Below are 27,216 nucleotides of genomic sequence, written 5' to 3'. Positions count from 1 at the left end.
TTACATTATTTGTGTTTCAGAAACTGATGTCTGTGGCAAATTTAATGAAATATATTCTTTGAAATAAGCAACTGTGTCCCATATTTCTTCTCAATCTGCTCATACAACATGACACAACACAATCTTTGTTTAAACACCATTTGTTTTATTTCAGATGTCAAAAAGCATTTTCAGAAATGCCGTGGCGAAACTGAACACTGTAAAAAGCCGAAATATATGAGGACCAGCTCCTATGACTTCTCCAGCACAGACACATTCAACCATAAGTTCAACCAGGACTCTGAAACTGCATCCTGGGATATGGCACATAGAAAACAAACTCTGCAACTCAATGTGACAACTTTTACAAGTACGGGAATAGACATTGTCACCATCAATTTTCACTTAAAAACTTGTCTTCAAATTTCATGGAGGCTAGAGGAAGATCACTTCGGGGCAATGTGGTCGAGAGGTGATAGAATCCAAAATCATTCTAAATTTCGTTTCCTCATTTCTCTTCTTTAGCTGTGATTTTAGGGATTTCACTAAACCAAAGAAAGCAGACAGTGTGTTTTACTTGAGCAAAGACTTAACATTCAAGTAAGAATGGACAGAGAGGCACGATTTAAAGCAAACTTTAAAATGTCTCCTTTCCCTGTTATTGACATAAGGGCAAGTTAAAAAGGTGACATGGCAGAAGACCTATTAAAAACTGAAATTTCTTTTCTGGTGCTCCATTGAAGGAGAGTGCTACCAACTGCAAAAACATGCCAATTCAAGTCAGCAGTAACATTCAGTGAAAGATTTGCTACATTCAAGTGGAAAATGGCCACAAACAAAACATAAGCACCAAGGGCCGAGTTTGCAGACAAAGCAGAATAATGGGCACATGTATGGCATTTGTGTATAATCAAAGATTCCTCACACAAAAGCACCGGCTATCCAGATGTGCACACAGATGTTTATCCAAAGTACTTTCCTCCACCTCATTTACACTCAACCTGAAACTTCGCTGAAGCAGTCGATGTGAAATTCACGACAGCACAGGAAATATTGATTCTCAGGTTTTCCACTCATACTTTAACCCCTGATGAAAAGGCTTTTCAAGTTGTATTGATTTCCATCTGAATACTGGACAGTTGATCAGGCCGACACTAATCCTTAATACTGCCCGAAGTTACACACCGACTGCAGATTAGAGCTGGTGAATGAGGAGGCCCCACAAAGAGGAACCTACTTGAGAGTAAGAGGATGTTTACCAAGTGTGACTAAACAGTAAGGTAACAACATGCGAGGCAACCTATTTCTAACACCATTCTGGTAACTGAGAATACATGAACTGGTAATGCGGCAACACATAGTCTTTCCCCTCCAGCTGTCTTCACCCTTTGATTTTCCTCGCGTGTGGAAATGTCACTATTAAAACATCCTCTGCTGTCAAATCCATATGAGAGCGTGATGACAATGAAATGTTTGCAGTTGGAGAAGGGGTTAGGTTCCGGGACGTACCAACAGAAAACTTTATTATTAGCCACATTTGTTCTCTTATCTACATCCAGTCCACAAAGACACAGACCTTGTGTGATATGGTCCTCAATACCATTATGGTTTAAGCATTCAGGCACCAAAATCGAATAAAATAAACTGTGTTTGGGTGACCTTTAAGAACACATCATAGCAAGAAGATTTCAGCACGTCAAAGTGTGGACAGACGGACATCAGTTAGAGTTTGACTTTAATAAATCACCAAGTTACAGCAGCAGCCCTTCAAACTTTACTTTACTGAGGCAGGACTGTATGACAAGACAAAAACACACACAGTCAAACTGTTTTTTGACATTTGTGAGTGTTCTTTGAGTTTAAGGATACCAATAGTATCACGATCCCTTCTCACTTGTCTACACACTGGTGAAAGTTTGTAAAGACTGGTGCTGTAACTGCCCTCCAGATAGCCGATGATGTGAAACAAGCAGATACTGATAGTAAAAACACAGCAACAAAGTGAATGAGGAAGAATACAGCATTCTTTGCAGAGGCAGTGGATTACAGTACATAAGCCTGTTTTTTTTCCTAAAGACTGATCTCAAGCCAGTTTGTAGGAAAGTTTTATTTCACTTGGTGGGAAAACTACACACTGAGGATCTGCTTAAAGCAAAAGTTTGATATTTTGGGAAATAATTCGCTTTAGGGAGTTAAAAAGAGACAACCCATTCTATCAGACTTTGTTCCCTTTGGCCACGCTAGCCATTTCTGGCCTTTGTGCTAACATTAAGCTAACCATCTGTGCGCTGGGGCCTCATATTCGATGGACAGATATGAGTGGTGTCCATCTTCTCATTTAACTCTCCACCAGAAAGCAAATGAGCACATATCCCAAAATGTCAGACTTCTGCTTTAAAATCACCACTGAAAAGATGTTGAGAGCAGTGACAGTGTTTGTGTCGTGCTGCATCAGTTTCACTGGTTCTAGATTTAAGCTTTAAGAGCCTCAGGATTGAAACAGTCCCAATCAGGATTCAGGATCTCAGGCACACCTCCTTCCACTGCTCTGATCGCTCGTCTGGTTGAACAACCTGTCAAAAGCCAAGTCCGCTCTGTGATTGGCCGCTTGCACTTAAAATATCTTTGGTGAAAGTCACCTCCTGGCATTCCCTGACTTCCCTGTCGCCTAGCAACAACATAAAACAACATGCTAATGTCGTCAGCGTGGTAATGCCCGGCGTAACTCGAAATAGTATACAAAATAAAAATATTCTTTTAAATAGGTGTATATATATAAACATTGCATTAAAAATAGAACCGTATCAAAACACGAATGAGTTCACAGTCTGTCCTTTAACCTCCCGGCGTGATCGCTAATCAACCCTCCAGTCTTCCGCTTTACCAGACCTCCACCCATCATCTCCCCTCCGCGTCCAGAGTTCGTGGGTGAGGTCTCACTGAAGAGCCTTTACTGCGACTTGAGCCCCAAACTGTTGGAGGACACCGGGTAGGAGTAAGCTTTGCCGAGCACAATGCGGTCTCGGAGCAGTTTAAAAAGGACATAGTAGTTGCAGCAGAGAATAAGGCCCAGAGACAACGTGTGGTTCCAGCGCTCAGAGCGCAGCAGAGAGTATAACTGGTACAAAACCACACTGGACTCGATCCAGATCAGCAGGTTCAGGATCCGCAATGGCTTGTGGAACAAGAACTGGAAGACCAACAGAGATGGAGAAAAGATCAGAAAAAGAAAGTGATAGAAGTATATAGAAGGTCAAAGATAAAATATTTGATATGCAGGAGTGGACACAATAAAATGAACACCTGAACCATATAAAGCAACGCAAGCCTATACAGATTTATATTCAGTCTGTGTGAACACGGTGGATTATACCTCTGGATGAGCAGACAGACAATCAGGGCTGTGGCTCTGCTCTCCTTCAAAATAACTCTTGAATCAAAGACATTGATCTAACTGACACAGACCTATTGAGAGCTGAAACAACCGATCAATTATTTTATTGTATGTATCTTTTTAAGCAGAAACCCCAGTCAATCCCCAATGATACGATTTTTCAGCTTTTCTCTGTTTGATATCCTTGTAAACTGAATATCTTCTCATAAAATGGTGCGACTGTTGGCCGTTATATTATATATTTAAAAAAAAAACACAAATCAGCAGATTTATCGATGTATCTTCAGCCTAGTGTTTAACCTGCGGTGGTGCTTGTTAGTCTCAGCTTGTGCCGTAAGTTTTTCCTCATACAGCCCCTAAAGAATATAACAGGTTAATTCAATATGTGACTGTGTGATAAAAGTATCATTTCTGCTGACGTTAGCAAGAGCGGTCTTTTTTTCCATGTGAGGCAACACAGTTTTTGTTTTTTTCCCCACTGTAACACACTGCGAGGTGCCAACTCCATGGCTGTGTAGTTTGTGCTACTGGATTGCATTATATACTAATGGTGTCCTTAATATTTTGTCCACTCTTCAAGCATCGAAGTTAATAATATACAGGTTACATCCACTGTCACTATGATAGAAAGTACAGATACTCACATAAAACCTTGCATGGGAAACATCAGAGGGCAGAGCGACATTATAGGGTCCGACTGCCTTATACAGACATCGACTGTGTCGTACCAACACCCCCTGAGGCCAAATGGTACTTTCTGACCACCTGCAAAACAAATCAACACCACAGTTATATACAAACCATTTACAGAGTCCTTTCTTGTGTTTCTGTGTGTGTGTGTGTGTGTGTGTGTGTGTGTGTGTGTGTGTTTACAGATGTGTGCACACAAGGACCACTCACACATGCTGAGGTGCGTTGCTGTATGAGCCGTGCTCCAGTTTCTGCCAGCGGCCAAGGTGAGCCGCCGAGCGATGGAGCAGGTCGCAGTAGCTGGGGGGCAGCAGCTGACTCATCAGCATCACAAACGCATTGATCCAAACCATGATCAGATGCTCACATGACCAGCGCATGTCATAGTACTGGGTGCTCTGTGGAAATGAAGGTAGCTAAACATTAGCAAGAACACAGGCAAGACTGTAGACGTGAAATGAAGGGAAGGTGGAGCATGAAAACCACAAGCGACAGATACCAACCTTGACGAAGCAGAGAGGCAGGAAGGCTACGTAGTAAGCACTGAACAGCGAGTTGAACAGCACTTCCTTGATTCGTCGGTTGAAGTCGCTCTTCAGCTCCTCCACCTCTGCTCGAATCAACTCCGGTGTGTGCGAGTGTGTGTGTGGCGGGCAGGTGTGAATAGGCATGTGCGGGGGGCCGGAAAACTGCTCTCTGAGGTTCTCTCGTAACAGGAAGAGGAAGTCACGAGGTCGAAAGAACGGGGTCTCTGTTAGTTCGGTCTGCTGGTGGTCGGCTGGGTAATCGCAGTCGGCTGGTGCTGTTTGGCTTTTCCCCCCCTCCTGATGGAAACAGCAAAGCGGGACGTACACACCAAATCTGGCATGGAAGGAGGGCGGTGAGTGAACGAGGACAAAACAACAGAGCAGCGAGTTTTAGTTTCAAATGATGGCAGGATGAAAAATGGTGAGACACATTAAGTGGGGGGGGGCACAATGTCCATTTCCATTACCACACACACACAAAACAAACATGCCCACTATAACAGCATTATTGTATTACTATGAATAACCAGATGAACAGCTACGTGAATCAATTGTTTTGAAAAGGTTAATATCTAGAAACATATGTCATTAGTTTAAGAAATATTAAGAGAATATATTTGTGTTTTTGTTCATGCTGATAGGTTTAGGTTTTTCTTCCACCACTGTTAGCAATGTCATGGTTTGTGTAGGAAAGCAATGTTTTGCATTTGATTTACTCGTTTTTGACTCATGCACACAATCAAAACACAAAGAAATCAGACTGAAATAAATTTTTTAGTAACTATGACAGCGTTAATTATGACAATTGTGGTAATCAGAGTATTGTGATTCCATGACGGCAAGAAACTTTCACACATAGGGTGGCTAATTAGATTTCAACCAGCTACCACTTTGACTCCACCCAATGTGCATATGTGTGTGTGTGTGTGTGTGTGTGTGTGTGTGTGTGTGTGTGTGCGCTCAAGTGAATTAAAGCATCATTTTGCTTCTAAGTGCCCATCGGATTGTCAAACGACCCCTACCCCGGCATTTTTACAAACGTCGGAATCAGGGGTTACATCCGATAATTTCTGTAACTTTTTAAAACAGACCATTCACATCCACTGCATAAAGTGAAGTGTGCAGAAGTGCAAAAGCAAGCAGGGTTTGAACTTATCTCTCAAGCTCTATTCTTTCCCCCCCACCATTCTTCACACAACTACTAAGGTTTTTGTGTGAACAACACTATGAATGCCTCTGTGGAGAGAAAGTGTTCACTGTTATCCCCATTAGTATGATTCACTGGGCCCGGGCCCCTCTCTATGACGGCGCCATTCAGAACAGGTACATACACTTCCCATCCTGGCCTTTAAACGGAGGTGGGAGGGGGGGTATCAAAGACTCACGGGTATCCCAGGAAGAGCAAGTTGAGCACAGAATGGTTCTTGCAGAGGTTGACCAGCGTCCAGCAGAGCACCCAGCCACACATGGTCAGCAGGCTGAGCCGGGCTGCGATCAGAGCCACATAGCGGAGCAGTGATCCGCCGCTGCTCTGAGATACCTGGACGAGACAAACCACAGAAAAATGCAAAGTTACCAGATATACTGAGGCACTGACGCTGCCCCACAGGGGCTTTGTGTACCAAAATGTTTTAACTGATTGTATATTCAGCTCTGTGTGTTTACCTCTGAAACTATAGTCCAAACAAGCCGCCTGGCCAACATGACTGTGATGAAGATAGCCAGGTGGTAGTCCATTAGATGAAAGTTCTGTAGAAGGAAGGCAGAGGAAGAAAAAAAAAAAACTATCATTAGTTTTCCATGAAGACATTTTTGAGTTGTGCATATTAAGTCAGTCCTGAACCTGTCCAACAAATGGGTCTATTTCCACGTTTTCACAACCCGTCACTTTGCCAAAATACATTTCAGGATAAGATTCATCATTTTTGGTGTTTTTACTATTTTCACCTTTTTCACTCAAAAAAAAATACTTTTAATATGGAGGTTGGTTCTTTTTATTCCACCCTCACATCCAAAAGGTATGTTTAATGCTGCAAGAAGATACTGTTTGTTGTAGTTTATAGTAAACAAGGTCAAGGAAAATGTATGTGAAGAAAAAAAAAATAAGCCACTGATTACACAGCAGTAAAAAATAAAGAGAAAAGAAAAGAATAAATATTTGAGCTAGTCTTTTTTTTATACTGCAGATGGAATTTTTATAATCTGATTTCACTCCGATTTTAAAATTCAAAACAACAATAAATTACAAGTGATGAGCTCTGTTTTTGGATATCAAGTATTCAAGTTGAGGGTTAAATTGGGTATCAAGTTTGGGTTTTTCATTTTTAAAGTTAAGAAAGAAGAAGCAGTGATTTCAAGTTGCCAGAAGGAACAAAGCTGATGGTGTGTGTGTGTTCTTACCAGCGAGGTAGAGGCAGCAGGGTGGCTGTATGGGTACCACCAGACCGTCCTGTAGATGTTTATGTACTGGACAAACAAGGCCACCAGCAAATAAAGAAAGAGCAGGAACTCAAACAGCAGACTGCTGTCCAACGGCAGCTCGGGGATCCTCGAGTGACGGACCGGCTCCGGAGTAATAAGGGCCGAGAGGGGAGGGGCAGACAGACCCACCGAGTTACTGCTTCTGAAAGAAGACGCACACAAACTTAATACAAACACTCAGACAGATAAATCTGTGATGCAGAGTGTTCAATCTTATCTTACATTACACCTACTGCAAGTTGTGAGGAATAAACAGCAAGATAAACTCAGTAAAGTAATAATCAAATATCAGCCGAAACAGTAACTAAGTGAAAGATCTTTATTAGGGTTAAGCCTTTATTATCTTGTCATTTTTAAAACAAGATTACAGCTAATAATAAGTCATTTAAACAGTACATCGACAGAAAATTAATTAGCAACTTTGTTGATAAACAATTAATCATTTAGGTCCTAAATTACTTTTGATAGATTCGGAACATGTGAGGATTTGCTGATTTTCTTTGTTTCACATGATAGAAAACTGAATATCTTTGTGTTACAGATAAGCAATGTGAAGGTATCACCTTGGGCTTTAGGAACTTTATGGCTATGGCTGCTTGTTTTTTTAACAAAGTGCTGACATTTTAGAAACTTGAATCTATTAATCAAGAAAATAATCTGCAGCTTAAATCGATCATGAAAACAAATGTAAAATCCTTTTAATTTCAGTAGCGTGGAATCGATTAATATGTGAATGTAGAATATGTACAGTTGATGATTGGCACATGGAAGCACCAAGCTCAGCACAGCAGGGAGTGACAATACTAACTTTCCCCCTCAGGGGAAGGTAGACCCAGAGCCCACAGGTGGACGCTGGGGTGGAAGTGGAAAAATGAACAGAGGCAGCAGCACCAGCATAGTTTTCGGGGTGAGCATTGTGGCAGCAGGCATGCAGCAAAAGAGTGGCCACTAACGGGTCAAGTGAATTGCCGTGATTAAAAGGGTGCGTTTGGATATTTGCAGTGAGGACTGTAAACCATTTGAGTGTTGCAGCAGACTCAAGATGGCTGCCTGAAGTAGCTTGCACGTTTTGCTTCATTAGTCGTTTAGTGATTGAAATGGGTCCATCACAGTCGAAGGTGACATCTTCGTCTTGTTCCGAGGGATCCAACAGTCCAAAACTCAAAGACATTCAGTTTACAAAGATATAAAACTGAGAAAACAGCAAATCTTCACGTATGAGAGGCTGGAAGCAGAGTACGTTGAATCAACGTTGTACAATTTCCCCCCGTGGATCAATAAAGTATTTCTGATTCTGATTCAATTAAATTGATTATGGAAGTATTGCTGATTAAATGTTCTTTTGTTTGATTAATCAACTAAAGGTAGAATCACCAAACTAAGATAAGTTATGACTAATTTAAGAGAGGATGTTTCCAGCTGGCATGAAAAATATATAGGCAAATAAATGACAAATGACAATATGATATTCCACCTAAGTGGACAACAAAGAGCATTAAAGGCTTACGGTCTACAGTGTAAAATAAGGTTTGGTCTACAAACGAGAAATTCTGGGTTATCAGGTAAAAACTTTTAAATTCATTAGAGAGCACACCTGTTTCTGAGGCCTGTACCATTGCCGAGGTTGCCTCCAACCAGAGTCTGCAGGGACGGCAGAGCAGAGCGACTTAGCTGCTGTCTGCTGGGACCCCTGCGACCTCCTGGCATGGTCGCCAGTTACCGTGGCAACCACGGATGCCGCCCACCAACCAACCGCCGCTGGAGCTCCTCTCCTTCTCCTCAATGAGCCACCATGTACAGCCAGGCCACTGCAGAGGAAACCAAAAGGCAAGACTGAGTCAGAACGAGAAAAGTAAACAGGTTATATAAAAAAAAATACAATTCAGGTCCAAACGAAAACAAAACCAACAAACCTGAGGCCTGATCAATATTTACAAGCACTACAGCACCCTGGAGTCAAATTAAGTACAATCTCCCAAGGTATTTGCTTTACTCCACACAAGTTATTCAGGGATTGCTATTAGAGCACAGGGCAGAAGCTTCCGTTTTTCAGGTTGGTTCTCAGTTTGGTCACTAGCTATCTGAGAGGAGAAATTTGTAAGGCTGAAGTTTCTAGTACAGCTCAGTGCATATTTTTTTTCTTCAGGGTATCTTTAAAAACTGATGTGTTTTGACCACACAACATTTTGTTTGGAGGGAGTGTAATTCACTTTAATGGTAATTTTTGCAAGACTTGTAATGTTCCTGCCTCACACAACAGCCTCAACATAGACATCTGCCTGAAATACCAAACATATTCTACCGTCAGCCGAACAGATCTTTACCCCTGTTGAATGATTTGGATTAAAAGCAGCAAACAGAGTTGGTGGTGGGTCCTTGAAAAAGCCACAACACCTGTGAAATAACCTTACAAGGTCAATTTTTTTGAGGGGGAGGGGGGGGATTCAGCATGAGAGTCTGCTGCACTCTCAAACATACAAAAACCTTCATGTTCATTCATTCATGGAGGTTTAAAGACACTAAGAAAGGAGGAACTCAGCCACAAACCATTTGTCTTGTTTAGCACTGCTTTGATCAGTCCTTATCAAACCTACTTCGGATGAAGCACATGACATGTTATCATGACATAAACCATGTCAGTGGGTATATTTCAACCCTCACAAACCTGCCAGGTTTTTCCCCAGGAAATTATTCAGCAGAGGTGGTGAGCCACCCATATCCTGACACATCTTGTTTTATGATCAATTTAGTTAGTGGATGACAGCCTAAAATCAACAGACGTGCTCATTAAATGTATGGCATTTGATGTGTGAAATAGCCTCTGCTTTTGTCTGAATGCTAATGTTTTATTTCGTAAAAGTGGATTAATTTGTGACATAAGCAGAGGTTATCTTTATTTTATTGTAATATACAATCATTATAAATACTTATAAATACTTGCTGGTTTTCTTACAGCCATCTATGACAGTAAATTGATTTTCTTTGGGTTTTCGACTGGTGGTCGGACAAAACAAGTTTTGTGAAAAAGGCTTTAGTGTGGTGTCAACTTTATGGTGGTTTTGAGGGTGTAGTTGGTGTTAGACACACCTCTCAGTATAATGCAACACAGCTCCACCACTAACTACAGCCTCTACAATAATCATACAGTCAATACCTCTTTGAAACAGTTTCAACGTCAAGTAAACATTACAACGTCCATGAGGGGAGGATTTATTGCAAGACTGTCGTATTAGGCTGCATTAGTTTTAGCTGGGCGTACCTGATGAACTGACAACTGGGTGTATATAAACTGACTTGAAGTAATTGGCTGTCCCCCCCGGAGGTTTCACTTCATTGAAACAGTTCCACAATGCTACCAGATCAGAGAACCATCCCAAAGCCTTCCTGGTGGCAGCACTCCTGGCTAATGTCAAACCATTGCTTAACAAAGCAAACAGAGCCGCCACCAACCTACACCCACCCAGAGCATCAGATCTGTTTATGTGCAGTCTGCCTGCTTAAGCGCCCTGCTGGGAAACAATCTTGGAGGCGTTTGCAGAGGCAATGACAAATTGGAAGTGTATGTCTACATGAAATGACTGAAGAGGAGTACGTCGTCAGTCAGTCATTAAATAGCTAACATTTCTTTGAGGTATTTACATTCAGTGCTTGAGCTGTCAGCAGACACTTTATACAGAACATTTTCTGAAATGTTCATTGAGACTGTTACATGCCGAATACTGATACTATCTGATGACCTCCAAGACTACAAGTTCAAATGAATGAATAGGATAGCTTGTCATAGCAGGAAAAGTCCAGGTGTAACTAAAACCATTAACAATGACTCTTCTCCATTTAAGGTATGCCAGTGAGCCAGTGTGAACAATAGTGGCACACCTAAATGGAATGCAGCCATACATTGTTATGGGTTACACCTGGGCTTCTCCTGCCGCCACATGTCAAATCAGCTGTTGTAACAAACAAATAGCTCTCATTCTGCGTCACTCTCAAAACATTTTGACACATATGACCTATTTCATACTCTTAGTAGACATGTAAAAACAAATAGTGCAGACAGGTTATAAAATAATTCATTACAAAGACGATTATCTGCTTTGTGATTTTCTTATTTCTCAGCACTTCTGCGTCAGTGTTGGTTTTTAGTCCAAACATATCTGCTTTTTTTATTTAAAATGTTATCAAAGCACTGTGTAGTCCTACAACACAGCTGCGTGGTTGTTTTGAATAATTAGATTGGGCTGTTTTAGCTTATGTTATAAACAGAAACATCTAGAACCTTGTTAATGGGTGACAGTTGGCCTGAAGAGACCCATATTGCAGACCACTTTGTTTTAGTGCATAAAAAAATTATTGTTTAATTATTTGACAAAACTTTGGAGGGCATTTTTGGGTTTAACGGACAGGAATCGTGGACAGATTTAAAAAATGTCTAAAAATAGTTTAAAATGTCTGATATCATTTCCACATCCCACAATGTGACTCATTCAAATGACTTGTTTTGTCTGACCAGAAGTCCAAAACTCGAAATATAGTCAGTATATTTACCATCATATGTGACAAATAAAAGTAGTAAATCCTCACATGAGAGAAACTGGAACCAGCTAATGCTTGCAATTTGCACAAGATTATAATGAACAGTTGCTGATGTAGTCTGTGGACTAATCGATTAACCCAAAGAGAGCAGATGGCTGCATCCTTGTGAAGAAATTCGCTTTTGATAAGTGGTAGCTGCTCTCCAAACGTTTAACTCGTCAGCTACAAAGTAGAGTTGAATCGATGGACAGAAAAGTAATTGTCAACTATTTCAATAATCAATTAACAATTCTCAAGCAAAAATGACAAACATTTCTAGTTTCAGCTTCTCAAATGTTGATGAATGATTTGGGCTGGTTCTTTGTCTTATGTAAAAGTAAATTGGATATTTTTGGATTTTGGACTGCTGGTCGGACAAAGCAAGCAATTTGAAGATGTCACCTGGACTCAGGTATATTGTGATGGACATTTTTCACTCTTTTCTGACACTTTATAGAAAAAAAAAACTACTAATAAATTCATCGAGACAATAAGTGTCAGATTAATTTAGAAATGAAAATAAAGTCCCATCTGAGCTAGTGTAGCTATAACTGCACTCAATAGTCAACCACACAAAATCTTATCTTATCATAAAGGCTCAGTGGGTTAAAAAAAAAAAAAGAAAGTAGTCCCGCCCCACTTCATTAGCCAGTGATAAGCTCCTCTAAACCAGAGCCAGATAACATCCAACCTCTGTGAGTATCAACACTTCCTTTATGACTTTATGAAACATGATGGAGAGGATACTACAGCACGCTCTGCAGCCAGCGTGTAGTTCCAATATATCTCAAACAATATTAAAGCTGAATCTGCAACAGGAAACAGCCGTTAACACACACACACACACACACACACACACACATATATATACATATACATATATATATATATATATATATACGCCGCAAGGGACCAATATTACAGTTGGAAGTCAAAAGAAGTGAAAACAGGAACTGTGAGATAGAGAAATTAACTACAGTGGAAGGATTGCACGATGGTATTTTGTAAGTTTGTGGAAGTGCAACACGTTTATACCTTTCACCTCACAAGTCCTTTAAAAGTGTTTAAAAAGCGACCAAATTGCGGGAGAGAGGTGTTTGAAAATGAAGTTGCGTTGAGCTGGTGTGTTTGTTGGACTGTACTGACTTTTCTTTGGGGTACTTTGTTATTAGGTGTTTTTTTTTTCTTCTTTTTTTTGTTGTTGCAGAGACTTGCTAAGACATGCACTGAAGCAGCCTGTCTGAATCATGACATCAGGCAGCGTTGTCATTTTGTCCACGGCGGAAACTTGGGAGCACACTTTAACAAAGACGTTAAAAAAAATAGAAAGACGTAAGCTAGTAGCTAGCTGGTAGCGTGCAGGACCAAAGCTAGGTAGTTTTTTTAAAAAGCTCTGTAAAGCCACAGTTACTCACACAACATCGACAACATACGGAGGGGTGAACTGAACGAGGATGCATCAGTCAGTCGTGTGGCTTCCAGCCTGACGAGTCCAGGCAGCACCAAGCATTTCTCCGCCTTCCAGCTTCAATATCCCCGGCTGCACTGGTGTGGCGACGAGCTACGGCGGCACCGGCGATGCTGGAGGGTCGCTTTCTCTCCGGCTGAAAACATAAAACGGCTTTAAAAGTTAGCCCTGGGCTTCAGGAGCAACAGTGTAAATGCGTTGCACAGAGACCGACGTGGCAAACCCGCACCTCCTCTCACTGCGACGTCATCAGAGCGCGACTTAAACAAGACTGCGCTGCACAGTCGCAGTTTGACAAAACAAACGGCTGGTCTGGAGTCAGTGCTGCTGTCATCCTCCCAAACTTATATTGATGATTGTATTGAAGATTGAATTAATGATTAATGACTTTTATTATTATATTATTATTATTATGTTTTTTAACAAGCAGATTTGAAATTAACCACATGACCAATGTAACTTGCCAAAGTGCCGCAGGCTTTTTAATACTATAAAAAAAACTCTACATTGTACTCCTATTAGGATCAACACATTATGCACTTAGTTGCCAGTTTATTAGGTATATCTAGGTAAAATTAATGCAGTCTAATGCAACAGTTTTGCAATAAATCCTACCTTTGTGAGGGTTATAAAGTTCAGTTTTAGTTTTAAACTGTTTTAGAGATGTGTTGATTCCACTTTATGGTCATTTTTCATTCTGTAGTGCTGTTGAATTATGCTGGTTCATACTAAGAGGTGTACTTAATATTTAGTCTAACCTTACTGATATAAAAAGTTGAAGAAAACATTAGAAACACAGCCCCACAAACTACAGCCTCCAAAATCACCATAAAGTGGAATCAAAACATCTCTAAAAAAAATGAAGGTATGATTTATTGTTATACTATAAAATATCAGAAAATATAGTGATATGATTGTAAAATATGACTTGAGCGGCTCTGTTAGACAGTTCACTTCTGTTGTGAGGGCAGATCCTACTACTGTCATTAATCTCTCTTTAGCTCTCCTCGAGCATCTCCTTGGACTTTGTGTGTGTTTTGTATTTGTGTTTTTTCTTTTGTAACATGTATTTGCAAGATTGTCATGATTGGCTCTCCACAGTTCACCTGATTGCTCCAAATTCTTCTTTAAAAGAGTTCACAATAGTTACATAAACAAGTGTAGATTGTCCAAATTTTCACTTTCATTTAATGCATATTCAAATGAACTGGTCTGTCTTTGCTCTGCATGTGCAACGTTGATGTTCTCTATATTGTAAACTTTGTAATGCAGCTACCAACTCAGAATAATTGTGTTTGGAAAACTTCAAAACTATTTTTGAAGTTCTCAAAGTTCAAAAGGGAATCAGAACAATAAACATTTGTTATACCCAAAAGGTAAAAAGTTTATTATCAATAAACACAAACTGACTGTACAGTGTAAAAACAAAAAAAAAGGAAAACATCACTGGATGTCAACAACTTTAACTCCACGTTTACGTGAGTTTTGTATATTTCTGAAATACATAGTGATACAAGCAAAAGGGGGGAAAAGAAACCAGTTAGGTTTTCAGAGCTGTACACTGAAGCAGTAGAACAAATTGTGCATATTGTGCTGGCAACCCTAATTTAAAAGGAATAAGACTACTTTTTGGGCCTGTAACATTGTTGACATTAGTTATTTTCCTACACAAACGCCATGTAAATGACTTATTTACACACATTGTTTACAGTTATTATAGGCAAGTGTTAACACTTCATTCATCTGTATGTGCAAAAGGTTTAAAAACCACTTTATCCTGATCTGAACAGAGGCTAATCTTAATATACACCTTTTCCTTCAAAACATTAGTAAAACAAATATAGTCACTTCAACACATCCAGGAGATTTAAAAAATAACTATTTACAAAAATTATAAAAAGCAAAAAACTAAATTCAGCATTCACAAGAGTGTATTCATATTTATGTGGGCTTACATAGCTCAAGGCTAACGTAACAACAGATTTATGGCTTTATCAAATATAAGCATTAAATGTGTCAATGAGTCCTCAGAATATTTTCATGAGACTGATGAACCAGCAGAGGGGGATATTATCCTAAATAATCTGTTCATGTAGTCACAGAGTTGCTTGGTTTTCTTAAATCAGTATCTAAAAAAAAAGAAAAGAAAAACATCTATAGGCTACCAAATAAGTTCCCTTATTGACATCAAACATTTGCTTTACACTTCTGCATTTAAAAGTTTACAAGACAACAAGGCTCCCAATTCTAGGTGTGCATGTTCTCTGAAACAGAGGTCACAGGGCGTTTCACAGCTGAAGGGTTCAGATGACGACGCTGGTGCCACTGCGAGAACTCTTGTCCTGAGAGAGACACACTGACTTTAGATTCACTTCACTTGCAATCAGCATAACTCAGACTGTTTTCATAATGTGTGTGTGAGTGCGTGTGCGTTTGTCTTGTTGTAAGTGCGTTTGTGTAGTTGCAAGAGTGTGTGTCTATCAACTAAAGAAGCGTGTGTCTTACAGAGTATCGTCCATTCCGTGCTCTTGGTTTCTGCCCTGGTTCGTACTCGGCGTAGTTGGGAGGTTTGTCAGCCCAGCCTCCACCTCCTCTCCTCCCTCCTCCTCCTCCTCTCCTGCTGCTGCCTTCATCATCTGAGCTCCAGGATCCTCTTCCTGTGTGCCGCGATGCTGGGGGAGAGTAGTTTCCCCTGGACCTGCTGTCAAACAGGTCATCTCTAGAACGGGAGCGGGGGCGGTCCATGCCCTGCCGCGCACCACTGCGACCCCGTCCGTCCAGCGATTCCTCGCTGTAGCTCCTGGGAACACCTCTGGACCGGGTGGGTGAGGGGTAACGCCTGCCCGCTGGTGCACGCTCGTCACGGCGGCCAAAGCCGCTGCGGCTGCTCTCGCTGGAGCTCGGGGGGCGAGTCTTGGGTGCAGGTGGAGGGATTCTGCCTGGCAGCTGCTCCCTTATTGGTGGAAGTGTGATGACGCGGCGCTCTGTTGGGCCATCATCAAGGGCAGAGATCATGCTGGGAGGGCCGGGGGAGAATGGGACAGAGGTGGTCATGTGCTGGGGAGGAGGTGGGATGAACTGCATGTTCTGAGGAGGAGGTGAGATTGGCTGCATGTGGTGGGGTGGAGGTGGCTGGGACTGATGGGAAAAAGACACCAGAAGAAATAGAGAAATAAATACAAATGAAAACCAACACTTGTACATTTCAGTGAAATTCACAGAGACACAAGAGCTGTGCCTCAATTCGACACTATAGGTAGTGTACGCGGTTATAAAACAAGACATGCTGCACTTTTATTTTACTATTTTGTACCAACAGGAAATGACACAAGCGTCACCCTGTCAGATGTCAATCAAACCGCAACACTACTGCTAATTTCAGCTTTGGAAAATAACAGAAAAAAATAATTGTTTCTCCAAAGATTTTACACTTTAGTTGTTAAGTGGTTTACTGTATAGTGGAGGCGTGCCACCTCACCTGCAACAATGACCACTCTTTGCTAATATTATATAAGTTAAATAACATATTAAGCTCTAGGGAAAAAAATAACAAGCACTATTTCACAAAGGAAATGGCATACATATAATAATTGTGGCTGCTATTTTGGCTGTCATCTGCCATTTCTGTAACTTTCCAAAACTGACAAGCCGACATTCACACAGACTTCCCGCCGTGATTGGCCAACTGTGTGGAGGTGAGAGAAGAGCCACCAGAGTTTGAACTTCTCTCTGTAGCTCTGTGCTTTCATTCTTGACACAACTATTTCTGTCACTTTTCATGTGAACAACCGAGTGTAACACTATGAATGTCCTCCAGGAGAGATTGTCTGAAAATGTGCTCCGCTATCTGGTCGTGGAGGGGTTAACATATAAACAACTGGGAATGACAATGACAAAATAATCTGATGCTCATCTGTTTACATAAATAGAGAATTGCATACCTGTAGCAGAGGACTGGCCATGTCCATCCCCCTCACCTGGCCCTCCAGGTAATCAAGCATCTGATTGGTGTTGGCAGGGGTGTAGTTTCCATGGACACTGGGAGGGGGCATGCTGTAAGCTGAAGACTGAGGAGGAGGGAGGGGCATAGGTTTCATAGGGATGCTCTTCCCTGAAACAGATCCTGGAGAGACAAACACATTCACAAAATATAGTTAGGTGTTTGGAAACATTCGCTCATGAACAGACTTGCTGTGTGACATGGTGTGTGTGTGTGTGTGTGTGTGTGTGTGTGTGTACCTGAGTAGAGCAGCGGGTTCATCTGGGAGGAGGCGTGGCTAAGTGGTCCATATATCGGTTGCCCTCCTACCCAGGGAGCCATGGCCCTCTGAGCTTCCTTCATCATACGATGCTGCATCACAGCTGAAAGATGAGGATAGCACTTTCTTTCATATTTATCAATACAGAAAGGTCCTCTGTAAATATACAACCTGTATATTTTATCTCTGCACTGTGGCTGACATGACTTTAGAGAGAGAGAATTCAAAGTGATTTTCTACCTACAAGATAACACTGATTTTGGTTTATACCAGAACGGTATGAATGTGGGTTATGGTTGAGAAAGGTAACCTATAAATAACAAGTAACCCATTTACTTGTTATTTTTTGTCTTAAGGTAGGTTGTGTTAAGGTCATCTTCAGCTACACTTTAAAATGCAATTTTACACAGAGAGAGGACTTCTATCCTCCCATAACTTACATTGATATCATGCTAGGAAGGGCCAGTATGGACAGGGTGAATGACTACAGAGACATAATAACTCTCTCAGTGTACAAATGGGCATGTGAGTACTGTTTTGAGACAGACTTGACAGCCAAGTTGTATTTCTGACAACACAAGTTGTGAACTGTGAGCCCATTCCCTTGTTTTGGATGCCGGAACATCCTTAAAGCACCAACACGGAGACTTTTCTAACTGGTGCCTGCTCTCTACCTTTTTCAGGACAGCAGCATTGCTGTGGGCAGCAGGGACAGCGAACATAGCAGCAGCATTTCTGAGGGCAGCACTGGCAGCAGCAGATACAGAAGAGGAGGATCAGAAGGAGACCTCCGATGATGATGAACAACACTGTTAACCAGTCTGAGAGATGAGAGGAAGAGACAAGCTTAATGTGGTGTGCCCAAAGACGTCTTGTTAAAAGGTATTTCTGTCCCTGATTTTGTTATAGCTCCCAATAGCAACCTATAATGTCACACATTTAGGTTTAAAAACGTCAAAAGTAGAAGTTGTGGAAATTTAGGGAACTATTTGGGGCAACAATAAAATCAGAGAGTGTACGTTTGATCATATATCTTTTCTTTTTGGTTCTTACGGTAAACAATAAGTTTGACTTCTTTGTCAGAGTCTCCAGAGGTGTCTCCAGCAGCTTCGACCGAACAGAAGTACACCCCGTTGTCCCACCACATCACCTCATTGAGCACCAGGTCTGCCTCTGTACAAACATGCGGACACACACACACACACACACACCTCAAATTAAACAGTGGTCAAGTTACCTTTGCAGCAAATTTCAAACACTTGAGATAGAGCTACACGTTATAACACTGGGACGGTACAGGGTCTGGTCATATTTGTACTGTAACCTCTTTGTCCTCCAAGTACAACTGATTGGCTTCTTCCCACTTACCATTAACAGGCATGTCAGTCTGTCACACTGTTGTCAAGTCTTGCTCCAACATTTTTAATTTGCACTATTGATCAATTTGTTCTGAAGTAGAGTTGCAACTAACAAATACTGGCATTATAAATTCTCAATTAATAATTGATTGGTCTAAAAATGTTTGAAAATAGTAAAAAAAAAATCACTTCAAAATTCACTGTTTCCCAGAGCCCTAAGTGACAACATACTGACACTTACGTAACCACAACCAGTGGAATTGTTACTGATACATTTTCTGTCGATCAACTAATCAATTAATCGTTACTAATCATTTCAACTCTATTATGAAGTATGACTAGGCAAAATAATACAGGCAGCAGCAGGAGAGGAGGAGGAGGAGGGAGGAGAGGAGGTGGAAAATAATTTCTAATTAAGCTGATAAGAGTCTTTGAGCTCTATAGTTCTGAAAACCCGACCCGGTTTCATCTTGTTCTCGTCACATCTGGGTTGAGTCTGACGCCAGCACATAGTGTTTGCATAAACTCACTATTTTGGATGGTAATCCTGCGTTCTCGGTATTCTGTTCCCAGCGTCGGCTCGCTGCTTCCTCTCTTCTGGATCACTGTGCGCACTGTCCGCTGACGATCTGGACAGTCATTAGATGGGTCCTGCCCTAACTGTAGTGCAGACTGGTACGCTGCAAAACCAGAGGTAAAGTTTTCATTACAGCAATACATCTCCTGTGTTTGGAAACTCCTCTTCTATACCTGTATGCTTGGTATGTATAATGATCAAAGCACCTTTATTGTGAAGCATCACAAAATGCTCTAGCTGTACAGGATAAGTATTGACTGTCCTATAGTGATTATTTTGTACTGTGTCAACAGCAGGGACAATGATGGAAAAAAGTCCAGGACTTTATCGTTGTAAACCTGTATGCAACCTTGTTGTAAGCCTGATATGTTGTCTTTTTGGTTCTAGGGAGGGCAATGACGGTCTCATGGTCGATTGGTGACTTAAATATCTTTACAACTACTGGACGGATTGAGACATTCATAGTCCCCAGAGGATGAATCCTGCTGACCTTGATGATTCCCTGACTTTTGCTCTAGTGCCATGAGTATGACATGTTGTTTTGAGTGAAATGTCTCAACAACTATTAGATGGACATTAAATTAAATTGCCATTAAATCTGGTGTAGACATTCATGTCCCCCACAGGATGAATTGTAGCAACTTTGATCCCCTGACTCTTGATGACCTTTCACAATCATCAAGCCAAAATGTTATTTGTCCAAAGTCATAATGGTTTATGACTGAATACTAGCAAAACTAGAGACGCTCCCATCAGCCTCAGATGTAGTTTGTGTTTTGTGGTAATTAGCTAATGGCCTTAGCATGCTAAGTTGTGTTAGCAGTTAGTTCAAAGCATGGCCTCACATAGTCACTAGCATGGCTGTAGACCTATATTAAAATGTTGTCAATAAACCAAACCAAGATTCAGTGCAAACGCCTTCATCAAACAATAAAAATCATTTAGAGCTTAGTTCCAGCAAGTTCCCACATCACAATTCAAGGATTGAGGGGCTTTAGTTGTCACATACACAAGCATAAATATATGTGCAATTGTACATATGGCACAGTTGTAGCTATACTATAAATAGTGTAAATGTGCAAAGGATTCACAGAGTGCAATGTGTTGGACTAAAGGCCGAAGATATACAGGTCAGAGTTCACCACCAAAGAAGGTTTTTCTCCGTGTTGGACTTGTGGCTACAGAGCTGGAATCTTAATTTATCATCAAGTGTTTATAATTGGCAAGAGGATAGTTGGACAGCTACAGCTAATACACCATCTTAATTCGTAGAAACTGAAATAAATATACCATTTAGATTAGGCTCACTACACCACTTTTCTCTCCACTATGCTCTCATTTGCTGTGTGTGCTGTTTCCTACCTGTGGAGTAGTACTCCAGCACAGGGTCCTTGCAGAAGGACTTGAACCTCCAGGTGACGAGAACATCTTGGAGGTTTGCAGAGGTGGCGTAGTCACAACGAAGGATCACTGAGGCAAACAGAGCTGTGCTGCGCTCCTGCTGAGGGACATTCACCTGAATACAGACAGACACTGTGGAGAGACATCAAACAGATGGTTACATACAGTAGTTTGTGTTTGTTTTATTTATGCACGTGTTTGTAAGGAATAAAGCTATCTCATGTACCAAAAAACATGCAGGCAAATTAGAGAAACAGCAGCCTTTGTATTGCCACAAGTCATGGAAGAGTGGAATGAGTGACACAATGTGTGTGAGGGTTTGTGGCAGAACCAGAAAAACAGGTGACACAGACAAAGGCACAGGAAATGGCTTACTGTGAAACTACCGACCAAACATTCAAAAGCTGGAATGAAACCTGTTGAGTTAACCGGCCTCTAAATGTCGACTGGCCACAGTGACTCTTTAAAATAAGGTGAAAGACTACAAAAGAACTTTAAACTATAGGACTATTAAAAAAATGGACCACCTTATATCAACCTGAAAGTAGGTATCAGTAAAGTCCTCCCAAGTAAGAGAAGATATTAATAATAAAATGAAAAAAAATCCTCTGTTAGCTTCATCCTAGCAGATTTGAACTAAACATATAGGCCGACTAAACAAGATACGCATCTTTGTGTCACATAAACAACATCATGTGACCGATACCTCCAGTTCGCTTAGTTTCAGTCGAAATTTTGAGAAACTTTCGATTCATAAACATTTTCAGTCAACTTCTTTTAAAACCACATGAGGTCCATGTGTAAGGAAATGAAAATTACCTTTTAGAAGCGACAGCAGGAGGATCAGGGCAGAGAGTCTCCGCATGATGACAAAACGCTGTAAAACAACTCAGAATATAAAGAGGGAAACGAAACTCCTCGAATGATAAAAAAAAAGAAGAGAAAAATAAAAAAACAATGTACTCTAACATGAACCTAAACACAACTGGTCATTGTTTCGTCCTGTGTGTTCGCCTGGTTTGTATCTTTGCTGGTCAATGCCGGAGACAGCAGTCATGTGTGGCCACACCCCGAAACAGGTGAATTCATCCTAAACTGTGACGTAGCCAGGTGCGCAGAAATCCCCTGAAATGAGGAAGGTCAGCCAGAGCTATCTGAGAGCTAACTGCACATTACAAAACAAAAAACATCATCGTATCATCATAACACCGGGATTTATACCGTAAACATGTGTGCATTAAGATTATTTATCTAATCATTATATCTTTTTCATTCCACATGGACATGTCTACTAAAACAAACACAATGATTTCATCAGTTAGTAAGATAATATTGACATCATATATAATATTGTCGGATTATTTGGATGAAAAACTTTTATTTTTGCCCATGGTGTTTTAAAACGTGTTGCCAAATCCAATGCCATTAGTCATAATTATAATAATCATAATAAAGCATTACATGATGTATATATAATGTAGAAAAACCCACTTGATAGTGCTGATGTGAGGCTTTCACACAGTATCTCAAAAACCATAAAAATTGTTTTGTGGAATACAAAGGCTTTCAATGAAAAAGACACAAAAACGAGTTGGGATAAAATCACTTTACCTGTAAATGCATTTTTCTGCTGTATTTGTTGTGTATAGATAGTGAAACAATATTTTTACAGCCTTGACCTGTTCTTTAATAATATTTCAAATAATTATAACTGTAAATATTTATAGGTGCCTGTGTCTGTCTTGGATTTTGGGTTCCTGGCAGCTTCATGTTTTGTTAAACTGTCAGTCAGACTTTTAGCTCAGTTTGTTCTGAAACAAAAAAACAAAATGCAGTGCATGTGGAGTAAGTTACAAATTTGTTTAACAGAGACAAAAATGAATGCATAGAAAGTCTGCAAAAATGAACCAAAATGAACCTGAACTCCAGAAGGTTTCTTAGCTTTATTACACTTATGTTGAGTAAAAGTTTTTTAAAATGACAGTAGGACTATCATGTTAGATGACACACAGTTCATGGACGCTCTGTGTGCGTGTCCACTTGGTTACCAGTTGTCCTTTTTAGGTCGCCTGGACTGTGTTTTGTGTTTGTGTCAGCAGCCTGAAGGCAATAAGAAATATCACATCAGCACTATCAAGTGGGTTTTTCTACATTATATATACATCATGTAATGCTTTATTATGATTATTATAATTAGGACTAATGGCATTGGATTTGGCAACATGTTTTAAAACACCATAGGCAAAAATAGAAGTTTGTCATCCAAATAATCCGACAATATTATATATGATGTCAATATTATCTCAGCTTCACATTTACACATTCACATACTTAAAATGTGTTGTTATACAAATATATCATTATTAGGAAATTATATTGTAAGTGTGGAATTGTAGTTGCCATCTAATTCTCCTGAAATGTAATTTGCCCCATGTATTCAGATAATAATTAACATTTGATTTTGTTTTAGGTTGCGTGAGCCTGGTTTTCGTCATTCCTTCATTAGGTGTAACTCTACACTAAAACCACTAGATGTCATCCTAATCTTGTATTTATCTGAGCTGTCGCTTCATTATTGTGTGATTTCTGTTCTCTGTTGACTCTTGAATTCCCTACAGTTAAACCATGAAGCATTTCATTTCCTGGAGGAAAGACGCTTTTTAAACATGTCCTCCCTCATAAACGTCTGGGTCCATCTGCATTTGGATGGGACTACTTTTGTGTGTTGAAGTGCTTTCCGAGTCCTTCAAATCGTCTTGGATTGTTTTCCCTCTAAGCACACCCACTCTGCACCTGCAGCCCTTAAGAGCTTTTATTTTTCCAGGAAACTCCTGCCAAGAGCCACTCTGTGTTTCCTACTTGTTCTCCCTTATGTCCTGTTCTTCTGCTGAGGCCATGAAGCTCAAACTTCACGCCATGTTCACTCAGAGATGATTGCGACATCGTTATACATTTGATTTTATGTAGTACAAATGTAATCACTTTCACTGAAAACTTGTCAGCATTACATTTGCCTAAGCACTATGTTAATTTAAATCCACATACATACTGCAGCTACTGTATCTGCCTGGAGCCACATCGGGTCTATGAAAGAACCTTTCGAAATGAAAACAACTGTCACGAAAACACACATCAGTTATAGAAAAGTTTTTTTTTTTAACATACTTAAGTCTATTTGTTATTGAATTACATACAATAAAACTACATGTTTCAATATTGTAAAGGTTTATTTAGCTCTTTACCAGCTGCAACATTAAAGTGATGCTTACACATGAAGGCATCAATTTATTATTATTATAATAGTGTATATATTCTTAAATAAGTCATTTTGCATATTGAGCTATTTTACATTTTGTACATTTTGTACTTTAGGGATATTGTAATACTATTATATATATATATATATATATATATATATATATATATATATAGTATTACTTCTTCCACCACTGTATTTAAGCCTCTGTAAAGTTTTCAATTCATGAGCTTTAATAAGTAACATCATCAGGTGTTTATTTATTGAGAGTCTGACACTTTAACAACAAACGTCAGAGTTTGATTCAAATTTTGCTAAATGCTGATTGATTGATGCACGCTGGCGTCACATTTTTCCAGATGAGCCTCATTCATGTCAAACCAGCGAGGGGAGCAAATGCACAAAACACAGACCTTTCGCTCTATGGTGTGTGGTGATGTCATATTTCACAGCTCTGTAAAGCCCAGGAAGGAGTTGCTCAACAACATTCCCGACATACTCTCGAGCTGTGAGTGGTCACTGTCTTAACCGATCCCTCCCATCAAACACAAACACACAGTACATGAGCTCAGATGCACACGCTCTTTAACTTAGGTAACAGAAGCGACACCACAAAGTAAAAATACTTAATTAAAAAGCCAATTGAAGGTCCTGAATTCAAGTTCTCAACTTCTTCAAAGTCATTTGTAATAGAAATGTAAAGGATTAAGTGTTCCTTTATATGACCTAAATAAACACCCCATTGGATTGGTTGTTTTAGCTCATGAAAAGTTGATGGATGGTGACAAACTACTAAACTTTCAACTTTTCATTTCCCCAGGAGTACAGTACTACATTACTGGATTATTGTCAGTAATGCTTTAATATGTAAGCAGCACTTTACTGTAGTTAGTCAAGGTGGAGATCATTTTAACTACTTTATATTGGATAGTTGCATTTAAAACGATGTATTGTGTATTGTATGTAAAATATTTATCCACAAAGTAACTAGTATCTAACTCTCAAATTAATGTACTAATATACTCAATTAATGTACAACTATATCAGAACTGTACTTAAGTATAATAATTGAATAAATGTACTTAGTTGAATTCCACCTTGAACATAAGAAGTTGAAAAAGAAAGAACAATAAGCTTCTTTCTGCTGAGTTTATTGTCTGAGATGATGGAGAGGTCTTAATGTGTTACGCCAAACCGGATCTAGCCAGCTCAATATATAGAAACTTTACAGACGCAAAGTGTTGTAACAAATTATTTATGTGGAAAACAAAACAACACAGATATCTGTGGTTGAGCCGGCAGAACTGATATGTGAGTTTTGACACAGCTGTGTAGTAAAGACAGGCAGTCTGTGATTACAACAATGAACAAAGACATGAGTCATACTCAATTACACATTGTCTCCTTTGCAGAAAAGTAAAGAGTCATCTCTCTCTCTCTCTCTCTCACACACACACACACACACACACAGTTGTCAGTACCAGACAGCAGAAAACACAATAGAAGAAAACTAAACACTGACATTAGACTTTTCTCAAGACGAGTCCACCCAAAGTGGACGCGGGAATAATGAAATACTGCATGGTGTAATATTAGAACAAAAGTAATAGTAATACGACTGACAGATGTCCAAAAAACAGTAGGGTAATGTGTGTTTTGTGTATGTGCGTGAGGGCATGTGTGTGTGTGACTGCTGATAACATGTGAGGGTGTTGGTTTAGGTGTTGACTCAGCAGTGATAAGAAAAGGTTGAATTACAATAAATCAAATCAAAGACACTTCATCTTATGTACACAGCCACACTGGAAAACCTTAGATAAACATAATAATTTACAAATTAGGACCATATCACACCACACACACAATAATAAAGTTTACATACGAAAATGTCTTCATACTTCGTACTACATACAGTACAAAAATCTTTTAAAGGCAAGTGGCACTTTAATACCTTAAATGTTTACAAAAAAATGTCATCAGGTTTTAGTCCCTTGGAGAAAATAGTTACTTTGTGCAAACTAACATGTTTTAATAGAAGACAAAAAGCTCCACTAACATACAGGGTGGAGACAAACTAATGTTACTGCTTCATGAATAAAGACTGTAACCAAATCACTGCTGCCAATGCCGCAACAAATGTGGGTCATATTGTCACAGAGGCCAGTCGGCAGTATTAGTCCACCACATTCATTTAGCACTTTGTCAAAGTAGTTTTTTGTGTTTGAAATTTAAAAATAATTCCCATTGACCTATTAAAACACATTTCTGACTGGCACTGCTGCAGTTTTGGCACACATTATGTTGCTTTAAACACCTTCAAAATATATACTAATAAAAATCATACTGATTGACAGACCCCTTTTCTAGCTGATTAATGTTGCTTCATGGCATTTAACCTTATATTAGCCAGCTCATTTGCATGTATGACTAAGTTTAACTTGAAGCAACATTAATAGATTTTGTGGCCACAGCAGAAGAAGCTATAAACACACTGGGATATTATCACCCTATAAAGTTGTTATGGTGAAAGTTTTAGCAAACATCCAGCAGATACAGAGCAACATTATTCATTTGAAGTTGTGTTTGTGTCCACCTGATAAATCTATATTATTATTATATATTCACTCTCATCTCAGCTCTGTTTTGGTCTCCCAACAACTCCTGAGGAAAATAAAACAAATATCTGGTTCTTTAGCAGCTAGATGCTCCACTATGTTCACCAGGTAGTCGCTAACTGTGTAGGTAGTGTACAGTCAGGTTTTTAGAGCTGCTGCTGGAAACAGGGTTGATGAGAGTGGTGAGAGTGAAAACAAAACATTAAAGTTGCAGGCTGCAAAACCAAAACAATGAGGCTAAAGACACTTCCAACGGTCTGTGTAGTCGAAGGGGAAATACAAAGTCGGTGATAATTTGTCACTACAAGAGACACATTTCACATCACTCATCATTTGATCCACTGTCAATGTAGAAATATCGCTCAATGCAGCTTTAAGAGTAACTGTCCCTATCCATGAGGTGTTTACATTATTTTGTCCACCCCCTTGGCAGATACACATCATATCAACATTTAGTAATGTTGGTTACTACTTCCAGCTTTAGTTAATATTAAAATCTCCTTGCAAAAGCCGTCTGAATTAGGTGCTTTATTCCCTGAATGTTACTGACTGACACAGAGTGCGTATTGTCAAACAACTGAAGCTACAAAACGTCCTTTACAATAATGGTGTTGTCATATACCTTCTATTCTCCAACTG

The 27,216-nt window shown here is 39.8% G+C and overlaps 2 protein-coding genes across 2 annotated transcripts; both read right to left on the bottom strand.

The window, feature by feature from the left end:
• Positions 1 to 2,929: 2,929 nt before the first annotated feature.
• On the bottom strand, positions 2,930 to 8,778 carry tmem39a (transmembrane protein 39A). The gene is made up of 8 exons (XM_070906924.1): positions 8,666 to 8,778; positions 6,991 to 7,213; positions 6,256 to 6,339; positions 5,976 to 6,130; positions 4,567 to 4,924; positions 4,274 to 4,461; positions 4,018 to 4,138; positions 2,930 to 3,169 (listed from the first exon to the last, which is right to left on the bottom strand). The coding sequence occupies exons 1-8, from the start codon at positions 8,776 to 8,778 to the stop codon at positions 2,930 to 2,932; spliced, it is 1,482 nt and encodes a 493-aa protein (XP_070763025.1).
• Positions 8,779 to 14,476: 5,698 nt separating this feature from the next.
• Positions 14,477 to 21,627, bottom strand: LOC139284152 (immunoglobulin-like domain-containing receptor 1). Its single transcript, XM_070904340.1, has 9 exons — positions 21,526 to 21,627; positions 20,668 to 20,838; positions 19,259 to 19,408; positions 18,424 to 18,543; positions 18,045 to 18,191; positions 17,351 to 17,473; positions 17,053 to 17,234; positions 15,617 to 16,249; positions 14,477 to 15,453 (listed from the first exon to the last, which is right to left on the bottom strand). The coding sequence occupies exons 1-9, from the start codon at positions 21,569 to 21,571 to the stop codon at positions 15,415 to 15,417; spliced, it is 1,611 nt and encodes a 536-aa protein (XP_070760441.1). The 5' UTR covers positions 21,572 to 21,627; the 3' UTR covers positions 14,477 to 15,414.
• Between the last annotated feature and the right edge of the window lie 5,589 nt (positions 21,628 to 27,216).

This window comes from Enoplosus armatus, chromosome 1 (genome assembly GCF_043641665.1).
Source record: "Enoplosus armatus isolate fEnoArm2 chromosome 1, fEnoArm2.hap1, whole genome shotgun sequence".
In the NCBI taxonomy this organism is placed as follows: Eukaryota; Metazoa; Chordata; class Actinopteri; order Centrarchiformes; family Enoplosidae; genus Enoplosus; species Enoplosus armatus.
The sequence above is the reverse complement of the archived record's forward strand: the minus strand, read 5'-3'. Positions and strand labels throughout refer to the sequence as shown.

Bases quoted from the DNA above. Each gene is read 5' to 3' on its own strand.
- tmem39a (XM_070906924.1), bottom strand. From the start codon at position 8,778: ATGCCAGGAGGTCGCAGGGGTCCCAGCAGACAGCAGCTAAGTCGCTCT. The intron at 6,131-6,255 runs GTAAACACACAG...TGTCTCGTCCAG, and splicing joins TTTGGACTATAGTTTCAGAG to GTATCTCAGAGCAGCGGCGG. The intron at 4,925-5,975 runs GTGAGTCTTTGA...CTTCCATGCCAG, and splicing joins TTGCTCTTCCTGGGATACCC to ATTTGGTGTGTACGTCCCGC.
- LOC139284152 (XM_070904340.1), bottom strand. From the start codon at position 21,571: ATGCGGAGACTCTCTGCCCTGATCCTCCTGCTGTCGCTTCTAAAAG. The intron at 19,409-20,667 runs GTAGGAAACAGC...CTGGTTTTGCAG, and splicing joins GCTGGAGTACTACTCCACAG to CGTACCAGTCTGCACTACAG. The intron at 18,544-19,258 runs GTGAGTTTATGC...ATGTTTGTACAG, and splicing joins CAGGATTACCATCCAAAATA to AGGCAGACCTGGTGCTCAAT.